This window comes from Mus caroli, chromosome 17, assembly GCF_900094665.2.
Source record: "Mus caroli chromosome 17, CAROLI_EIJ_v1.1, whole genome shotgun sequence".
NCBI lineage: Eukaryota > Metazoa > Chordata > Mammalia > Rodentia > Muridae > Mus > Mus caroli.
In genome coordinates, this window is record NC_034586.1 from 76,339,151 (window position 1) to 76,349,648 (window position 10,498).

Below are 10,498 nucleotides of genomic sequence, written 5' to 3' on the forward strand. Positions count from 1 at the left end.
TGGGGGCGGGGTGGGGAGCAGGCAGACACAATCTAAGACATACACTGAAACAATTCTCACTGTATTTAGTTTGAAAAATCAGTTATTTGATACTGAGTACTTACATGCACTTTAGGTGTTGGGGGAAGGCCATTACTAATTGGTTTCTAGAAAAGGAATATAGTGTTATGATTTTTTTGCTGTTATTTGGCAAGAAAATACTGTTTTTCAAATTCATTTCTTTGAATAAAATACACAAGCAGACTATCACCAGAAAATAAAACATAGCTATTTTTAGTTTTTCCACATTCTTCCCAGAGTCCATCACTGCTCCCCAAACCCTGCGATGTACACCTAGGTGAGTGTTTACTTCCTAGAGCAACGGCACATCCACGATTCAAATAAAACACTATCACTACCATCAGTACAGACTGAAATACCAACAGAGTAATTATGGACTACACAGCTGCTCTGCTGTCAGTCCTTCTCAGTGTGACTCTTGCTGCACAGCAGAAAGAGCACAATGCGAACACACACAGTGAGTGTGCAGACAGCAGCACTCACCGGGACGTCCTTCTTCTCCTTTCTTGAAAGGTTCGTGCCTCTTTGCTCACTCTGCTGCTGATGTAATGATCCGTCTCGCTCACCATTTAGCTGGAAGGAGTTCACTCCATTTCCTTCAATAAAATAGGTTTTAGAATATTGTGAAAGGCCGATTTTAAATGAAAGATTTCATTAGGACAATTATTAGATCGGAAAGCGGTTCATTCTGAACTTGGTATCTCCCACTGAGAACATCCATCCCATGTTCTTCCAGTTCAACCCATTTTTGGTATATTGGGTAAACTTAAATTCAGCTCTTATCTGAGTTAACATTTATTTCATTAAAAAGAGAAAAATTCATAATTACTTTTTTTTTTTTTTAAGATTTTATTTATTTATTATATGTAAGTACACTGTAGCTGTCTTCAGACACTCCAGAAGAGGGCATCAGATCTTGTTATGGATGGTTGTGAGCCACCATGTGGTTGCTGGGATCTGAACTCTGGACCTTCGGAAGAGCAGTCGGGTGCTCTTACCCACTGAGCCATCTCACCAGCCCCTCATAATTACTTTTAAGGAATGGACAATCCATATTACAAATAGTTATCAAGAAGAGGTAACAGCTCTTTCAAAAAGTTTCCCTGGACAACAGAGGAAACTTTCAGTTATTGGACGGAACCTTCTACTACTAATTTATAGACAATATCTATAAATACCAATCATTTTTCTAAAAATGATTAATGAAAATTAAGGAGTCAAAGAAAAACAGCTTTATCTTTCCTAAAATGAAGTAGCCTACATTACAAGTTGTTTGTTCAAAGCCTGATTTCAACTTAGCTACTGTAGCTAGTGATGAAATATAACCTACAGCAGTCTCAAAAGTGGGGACTAAATGGCGTGAGGGCTGTGGAGGTGGCTCAGTGGTTAAGAGTACTTGCTGCTCTTGTGAAGGACCCAGGTTCACATCTCAGCACATGTATGGCTGCTCACAACTGTCAATCAGTTCCACCAGATCTGATGACCTCCTCTGGCCTCTACTGGCATCAGGCATACATATGACGCACACATACATGAATGTAAGAGGGGTAACTGTCCCAGGCTGGGGCACAAGAGAAAGCCCTGTCACGGAAAGCACTGTGGGGCAGGAAGCAGAAAGCGTGTCGAACGCCTCTGCCCTCGACAGCTCCTCCCACAAAGGCTTTCAGTCAGTCCTCGATTGGACAGGACCCTTCCCTTCTTATAGAACACAGCCTGTAACAGACACTCTGTCCTCCACCCTCACCTAAAACAGCGGGCTTCTGTGGTGGTAACCTGGGGGGAGGTGGCCTAGGTGGAACGTGGGATGGCTTTGCCGGGCTCCCTGATGAGGGACATCTCTTGATTGTTCCTTGATTACCGTCCTCAGCAGAATGTGTATCCTGTGGTATGAAGATGGATTTAGGCTGAAATAACATAGAAAAGGGAATCAGTAGTTAAATATAAGCTTGCTTTCCTGAAGTAAATATTATTATGTATCAGCAACTTTCAAACTATGTTCACTAGAGGAGTGTTAAGGGTATTTAAGACTCAGGATAGCTTATTACTTAAACATTATCCTAAAAGTGTACGTGAAAACGTGTTGAGTTTTGCAGCTGTGGATGGGGTGACGAATTGCTTGTATTGCCTTCTATTAGTGGTTCAGAGCCCTTCCCTAGTGAAAGCATCCTTACCTTTCTGATTGACAACTTAACAGCATCTCTTTTAAGTACTGAAGCTAATCTCTAAACTGCCCCTTACATGTTTATGTTAAAGTGTGATCTTTCAGATTAGGGAGAATGGAAGGAAGGAACTGCAGTGCTCATGTATTGGCGCACACTAGCACAGTAAGACAGGATGCCTGGGAAACTTCTGTGAGGCAGGGGCGATTCCTCCCATAGCTAAAGGTTTGCAGAATTTATACATTCTTCCAAGTGTGCCCTGAAGGTGCCAACCAAAGCAATCTTCACAAGCAAGTCCAGAACTGAGATGTTCTCAGTAATACAATGAAAATAAAACAGTTAGAAGGCAAGACTGGCAAGGCTCTGACTCAAACTACGATACAACTCATTTTATAACTGAAACTTGTCCTGACTATAAACTGTAAGATAACTGTGCCACGCTGCTACTGTCCCGGCTCATTTTATCCTTAGAGTGTGCACATATGCTGTGTGTGTGCACCCTGTATGTTGGGATGACTTTACTACTCATGAGGACTGTTAGGCAGAGCATGTGCCTAACATGCACAAGGGCCGCAGGCTCAACCCCCCAGTGCAGCCAAGGAAGAGAGGGGTTTTGTCATTTAGTTGTTTTCCAAAGCTGCTGTCTTATTTTTGTATTTTTCATTTACAATTATTTTCTGAAAATTAAACGTCTGTGATGGTAGTTTATCCTTTGTCTACTCTCAGCAATCAATCAATGGTAAGTTTATAGACTTTTCAAGAAAAAAAAAATCTTATGAAAATAAAATGTAAGATTTCTAGCTAGGTGGAAACAACACCAATCTAGATAGAGATTATTTCAAAGTATAAACATTGAAAATGTGTTACTTAAATGAGCACCAAGTTATCATTTTTAAAAAGGCAAAAGTAAAATTATGTTCTTAGCTAATAATGTCAACTCCATTTGCTATAGTAACCGAGACAGCACTGGTGGGAGAGCGCGCGCGCACTCTCAAAACGCACACGCGCGCACACATATACACACACAAGAGCTCAAGGCAAGTAGGCGTGTCTACCTTTGGTGGCAGAGGAGGCGGGACTTTTGCTTTCATGGTTGAACTGAAAACACAGAAAATATAAAGTCAGAACTCCGCATTTGATAAATAAATTATTAAATACAATTATTTTTCAAAGACAAAAAAGAAAAGCCTTCAGAGACAATGTTTTCTGGGTTCATGAGGGTTTTTTTTTTTTTTTCTTCAGAGTATTTTGTAAACTGTCCAAATTCTATTGAATTCTACCCATTTACAAGTGGGGAGATGTGCATTTTCTTGGTTTCCGATGCTGTAAGAGATCCAAATGGAAAGATGGCCACAACTCCCTTTTATTTCCATCAGAAGGTAGATCGGGATCTAGGCAGCCATTGGCTGGGGATGGTAAGAGTATATATACACTGCACACAGCAGAGCCGTGCTCTCTCCTACTATAATGATTGCGTTCTAACAAAACCAACAGCTCAAGGTGCCTTCCATCACAGCAGGGAAGCAAACAGTGAACCTGAAACTGCTGTTCACCCTAGAATTCAGTCAGAGCTCAGCTAAGTTCACCTCCTCTCTCCATTTTACAGTCCAGAGTCCTCTCACCCCCAGTTAGATGGTCTTCTCAGACCAGTTAAGCCAATCAAGATAACCTACCATAGGCATACCCAGAGGCCTGTCTGACACTCAATTCTGGGTCCGTCATGGTGGTAATACTAACCTTTCTTTTTTGCTACTAATACATACGACACATCTTTAATGAAACTGTGTGTGTGTGTGTGTGCGCGCGCGTGCGTGTGTGTATTCATACATTCTATGAAGTGACAGGCAGAATCTCAATAAGGCTAAGATTCACTATAATTCAGAATCCGCTTCAGAAACAAAGGGTGATCAAGTACAACATTTTTCTGAGGCCCACAGAGACAAGGTGACTGGATGCGGATCACAGTAACTCTGCTGTGTGCCTGTCAGCCTGGTGCTGCTGTCTACTGTTGGACTGCATTGTCTTTCGTTATTAACCAGAACCAGTTCACACAGAGCCTCATCCCTTCCAATGAACTTCTGTAAATGTGTTCTCTCTTTAAAAAGTTATATCCAAAGCATTTATTTTATTTCAAACACATCAGATGAAATTAGTAACGCACTAATGAGAACAGTTACTGACGCTGACTGACAAGGTTCTACGTGGACCTTTCTCCAGTGGCTCATGCTGAGCCCTTAACCCCTAGCTGCTGATCAGGCCTGGGGAGGCTGTAAACTCTGGGACATGATGCTTGGGTGGTGGAGGTTGCTAAACGCAGCCTAACTGGATCTTCTCTCCAGTCCCATCTCTGCTTCCTGGTTAGTACCACATGAGAATTCAAAGCTGCAAGCCCCTACTGATACAGAACAGGCTGCTTGAGCTACCATGCCCTCCCTCACTATGACCAACCATATTCTCTCAAACTATGAGCCGCAGCAGACCTCTTTCCTTACGTTGTTTTTTTTTCTGTCTGGTGTTTAGATCACAGTGATGAGAGAAATAACAGTCTAAACTACATTTAAAAATGGTATTTGTTGATGACTTTTTCTTTCCCAATACTATATCTTCAATTAGCATTGCAGACTGACTTTTACCGCCTTAAATTAACACATTGATGAGAGAATTCCCTATGTGATGTGTTATATATAAAGGTAGGGCTTAGTCCTGAACTAAGTTTCTGTCTAGCCCCCTCAGATTGTTACCCCAATCTGAAGCTGATTATGTCAAGTGGAATGGAAAAGCAACAGCACAGAGAATGTGGTCCAACCTGCACAGCAAGTTCCTGATGTAAAACTATTACTGAGCTGCTAGAACTACAACCCCAGTCAAACAAGAGCTTACTGCTTAGAGTCGTCATCGTCGCCTTCGTCATCTTCTAAGTGTGCCACATGTCCTCTAGAGAGAGTGGAGCATGGTTAGACGTGGGCCTTGCAGCAGTCGCAGTGATGCAGGAGAGGGCCACTGCACGACAGGACTTTACGCCTGCATCTTTACAGGACAGAGTGACAACTAAAACTAACAAACCACATGGGACAGACAGACAGACAGACAAGGGAAAACGGCTTATCTCATCTCTGACATAAAGTACTTCAAGCTTAGTTAAAAGTTGTAATTACCGCTGATGTAATTCCTCTTCAACAGACTTCAGAAGACTCCTAAAAAGACAGACAGAGGAGCGCGATGAGGAAAGCGGGGCCGAGTGCGGGGCTTCTGTTGCTGCTTGTTCACCCATCAGTTCCCTGAGTAGATTTACCATACTGACCACTCCTGTGTCACAAAGCTTCTATTTTAATGAGATACCTCCATTTTTGGTTGCTACTGTCTTTGTATATATATCTTAAACAAATAAAAAAGAAACACATTCTAATATGGACTGAGAATGACTAATTCAAACAGGAGACAGCTCAGCATGAAAAGCCACGACAGAACTGACAAGACAGCTGCAGGGCAGAGCAGGGATTTCCAGGACTCACATCCTACCTGGAATATTACACATGGCATTTGAAATTATAGTTCTCTCTCTTAAAGTAAGGAGGCTGACATTCTTTGGTAGACTCATGCTCTCAGGCAATCCTGCAGAATGGACTCGGCGGTCGGCTCTCTGCAGAAGCACGCACGCATGTGCTGTGAACAAATGAGTGCAGGAGCAGCCTGCTTTCCCGGAGGACACTCGCTCACCTGAGGGCTGCTCTCTGGTGGTGCATGGGCAAACACATTTACACTTTTGGGAGACTAAGGCTGGGTCAGACCAGCTGTGAGGCTTTCACTGTAAGGAGCTAAGTTTTAAAAGGCTTTTATTTTCAGGAATGTGAGGGACTGGGGTGTTCTTGGACACAGCAATTCAGGAAGCACATTACTAAGCCACTGTGCATGTGCTGAAACTCAAAGCCTTCTCCAGGCTGCTGCAATCCCGAGGAGAGATGGACTCTTCTTAAAGCTTGTGAGGTTGTACCTCTAAATTGCTTTTCTTACAGTTATCATACCATGAAATCCCAAAGGCATTGTTAGCTGTCTACTGTAGACAGTGAGCAGAACGCTTAGCTATCAAGTTTATTAAGCAGGCCAGCCTGATAAGTTTTCAAATGACAAGTTATGAATCGGAAATGGTAAATGACACAGAAAAACAATTAATCAATTCCAAGTACCAGAGCTAGAAAGAACAACTGAGGTGTCATAGTCGTGTTGACTGTGACGCTCTCCCAGGGCTGTAAGCCACAGGAGTTTATGGCTGCAGCAGCATGGCAAAGGAAGACAAAGCCGGCTGGCTGCGGAGTCCTGCTGTCACCACACGCCTTGGTATTTCAATGTGAACAGGCACACTTTAGTTCTTGGTATGCAAGTGGGAATTGCAGCAGTAGAGGAAGTGCCTGCAGTGACAGGTGGCTGTGGAAAGCACTTGAGAGGCCTGGGCACAGCAAGCACTGCACCCCTACCTTCTTAAGGACACCTGTGGGAAGCGCTCGCCCAAATTACAGCGGGAGAAACCTGTCGCCTGCGGGAGGGCCTGCTAGGCCCCACTGTTTGCAGAATACATAACTTTTTCTACTCTCATTTCTCCCATGGTTTTCTAGAAACTATATGCTATATGACATAACAGATTAAATGAAGTAGCAGACATGAAAATCCAGCCATCTTGCAGAAAGTAAAGAAAATATGAAAAAAGAAAACAATGCCACCTCCTTACTATTATTATTTTCTCAGAGGAAAAAATAGCTCTTTCCATAAGAATACTGCCTGTTATTGCCCCAGCAGTTTGCTGGACTGCACGGGTGTAGCTGGAGTGACACAGACATGGGTACTGTGTCAGAGAGAGGAGACATTTGAGCTGGTCCCTTAGAGCAAGACTTTTGTTGGTTTTTTTTTGAGACAGGGTTTCTCTGTGTAGCCCTGGTTGTCCTGGAACTCACTGACCAGGCTGGCCTTGAACTCAGAAACCTACCTGCCTCTGCCTCCCAAGTGCTGGGATTAAAGGCATGCACCACCAGTGCTCGGCGAGGGCAAGACTTTTTAAAAAACGGTATAAAACATGTACTTTATTAAAGATGAAGATGTATCACTATTTAAAAATAATTAAATAAATATATTTGGAAAGCCTTTTGTTTACTTTTCCATCCTAAAATACTATACTAGCAACAAGAAGGCCTTAGCATGGTGATGGTACAAAGGGGCCCAAGATTTGAGAAGTGTGTGGCTTTCCCAAGTTAAGCATGGTCTCTGGGGGATGGTGGGCTTTTGTATCCTCTCAGAAGATAAGCCAGCAGTGGCAGCAAAGGCCTGTGATCATGTCATTAGCCTGGGCTATATAGTGAGCAAGCCTTTCATAAACAAGTAAAAACTACTTTCCCTAAGCACGTGACAGCTTTTTCTAGGCATTAATATTTGAAAATAATTAGGAAGATAGTTTACATATAGTTTTACTTTCTGTTACCAGAACCAACGGGATCTACATGGCATTTGGCTTTGTGTGTGTGTGTGTGTGATATTTTCTCTGGCCCAGGCTGGCCTCAGACTTGCTGTGTAGCTGAAGATGGCCTTGGATTGTGATCCACCTGCCTCCACTCTCTGAGTGCTGGGGTAACAGCACATTTTTGGGTTTTGTGTGGGCGTGGTACTGGGGATGCACTGTGGCTCTGTGCACAGCAGGGGGAGCCACAGCCCATCTCCCACACTGCTTCTGCAGTGAGAGTCCTACAGGAAGCCCTGCATAGGCAGTGCTTTCTCATGTCTTTCTATGAATGAAGGTATTTTGCTAACAAGTTATACAGCCTGTAAAGTTGCATGAAGGACATGTGGCCGACTTTTGTGGCTTTACAACAGAGAAGATGAGATGCAGCTCAGTTTGCTGAGTGAGCCATTACACTCCCACAGCAGAGAGTGCTGGAGAACAAGTGGCTCCAGGCTACACAAGAACAGAGCCACCTTCTCACACCCACTTGCACTTGGCTGGTAAGGGGTTTTTGGTAATAGAACTGAATGACTATATTGAAATGATGGAAAAAATCTCAAGAAAAATTCTAAATTGGCACAGTGTATGAACACAGATTTAAGTGACAAGGAGGGAAACTGAGGTGGGAAAGTCTGAAGCCACTGTCAAGCACGCAGCACATCTAAATTAGCAAAGGGAGCCATGCGGCAAGCTACTAGGCTCACACAGTGGCCAAGCTGACTCAAAACAACTTGTGTATGCACTTCCCTGACTGTATGTAAAAGCAAGAAACAGGTATTTCTCTAAAATTAAACAACGGTTTATCTACTTCCTAACATAACTGACAATTACTAAGTAGCTACTTACATGTAAAAACAGTTAAGTGCCCACTAAGTCCCATGGGTACTAGATAGTTCACAATGGCTACTCATTCCTGTCAGCAGTTGGCTGCCATGGGAGCCGTGGTCTGACTCACGCTTTACTCCTATCCAGGGACAGTTAGTTATCCTTACAACTACGCTCGACACGACAGAGAAGACCAGACACAGTGCAGCTTCCTTTTCAAAATAACTGCTTTGGTTAAAAAATAAAAGAAGGTCAGAAGAACCAGCCCCAGAGATACCAGAATTCAAAAGAAAAGGTATTAGTTGGGTTTTTGTTATGGAAAGCAAAGGCCATGCAACAAATCTAATTTAAAGGTTCCTGTGGGATATGAACGAGGCAGAAACCCATTAATGGAATCTGTCAACCTTCACCTACAGAGAAAGCAGGAAATCCCGAGTTTTAATCCAGTGCTGCCTCCCTGGAGAATAAAGGAGACTTAACATACAGTAAGAGAAGTGCTACATCTGTGCTCATATCACATGTATGTGCACAACTACACAGGAAACAGCCAGAGCTAAGACTTTGGCCAACCTACCTTGCCAATGACTCGTTATATAGAATACAGTTCCTTAAGCAGGGATCCAATTCATCAAAAAATGAAGGGTGGGCAAATTATTAACATTTTACCCAAAGTAGCTATACATACTAAGAAAAGGTCTAACAATAGGAAAAAATCAGACAACGGGAGCTGGGAAATATAGAAAAGCATTTGTGGCTATATTACTTTGCAAGCACATTAATTTTAAATGAAAGGGTGAGCGACATATAGTCAAAATATTCAGCCTCTTCAGGTACATGAAAATTTGGTTGCAACGGAGTCCTTAAAAGCCAACGGCATCATTAGAAAAACATCACTCAATTTTTAACATCACCATGACACAGTGACACATAATTTATTCTTTGTTGTCTACCAAAATCAGAATAATTAATTAGTGACAATTAACTACTGCTCAGGTAAAACTACATCTTCCACCAGGGAGTTTTAGACGTATCTTCCAGGTTAAGAAAGACAGAGTTTTGTGGATGGTGCATATCTTTAACTTCAGCCTTCGAGAGGCAGAGGCAGAAGTAGAGGCAGAAGCAGAGGCAGGAGGAGCTCTGTAAGTCTGAGGCCAGTCAGGGCTACATAATGAGACCTTACCTCAAAATATATACATGAATAAACAAACAATGAAAAAGATTAAAGAAGAAAGGTAGGCTAATAAATAATGACAAATTCCTAATCTTTTATATCTAACAAACTTAGATTAAACAAAATTAGCATACTTCTTTAGCTTTTCATTAAAAGCCCTTTCTCTATACTAGAAAGTGTAGTTAGGTAAAAAAAAAAAAAAAAAGAAGTGTTCAGATTATAGAAGGGAAGGACATGGTTTACAGTACTATCCATTAAACTAAGGTGTCTGTCAGTAATCATTATTTCTTAATTTGAAGTATGGCAATAGATGTCTCAGGTCTCTAGTGTAATCAATAGTTTGAAATTTTGAGTTCTAATTTTGTACATATATATATATGTCCCCAGAATACTTTTTTTTTAGAATACTTTGGTAATTCAAATACTCCCTTAACGATTGGCTTATAGAATGAAAATTCATCTATGGAATCAGGAATTAAGGAAGGGCAGTCTTGGATTCTTAACCCTGGCATATGACGAACTCACATATCTATATCATGCTCATCATATATCTATATGATATATATATCATGCTCTCACCACCATGGTGTCTTAATCTACTTTTCTCATGAAATAGCTTTCATGAATGCATGTCTACTTTTATTTATTTTACTAGCATTTTATTTTATTTTACCAGTGTTCTTTAAAAGACCAGCACACTGCCGGGCGTGGTGGCGCACGCCTTTAATCCCAGCACTCGGGAGGCAGAGGCAGGCGGATTTCTGAGTTCGAGGCCAGCCTGGTCTACAAAGTGAGTGC

General features: G+C 42.0%; 1 protein-coding gene across 3 annotated transcripts in view; it reads right to left on the minus strand.

Annotated features, from left to right (window-relative positions):
- Positions 1 to 10,498, minus strand: part of Map4k3 (mitogen-activated protein kinase kinase kinase kinase 3) — a 156,240-nt gene that overhangs the window by 39,810 nt on the left and 105,932 nt on the right. For all 3 annotated transcript variants that reach the window (XM_021186158.2, XM_021186159.2, XM_021186160.2), the window contains 6 exons: positions 5,375 to 5,413; positions 5,100 to 5,153; positions 3,275 to 3,317; positions 1,805 to 1,964; positions 544 to 656; positions 105 to 146 (listed from right to left, as the gene is read on the minus strand). In XM_021186158.2, the coding sequence (XP_021041817.1) occupies positions 105 to 146; positions 544 to 656; positions 1,805 to 1,964; positions 3,275 to 3,317; positions 5,100 to 5,153; positions 5,375 to 5,413 (451 nt within the window). The remainder of the gene's footprint in view (positions 1 to 104; positions 147 to 543; positions 657 to 1,804; positions 1,965 to 3,274; positions 3,318 to 5,099; positions 5,154 to 5,374; positions 5,414 to 10,498) is intronic.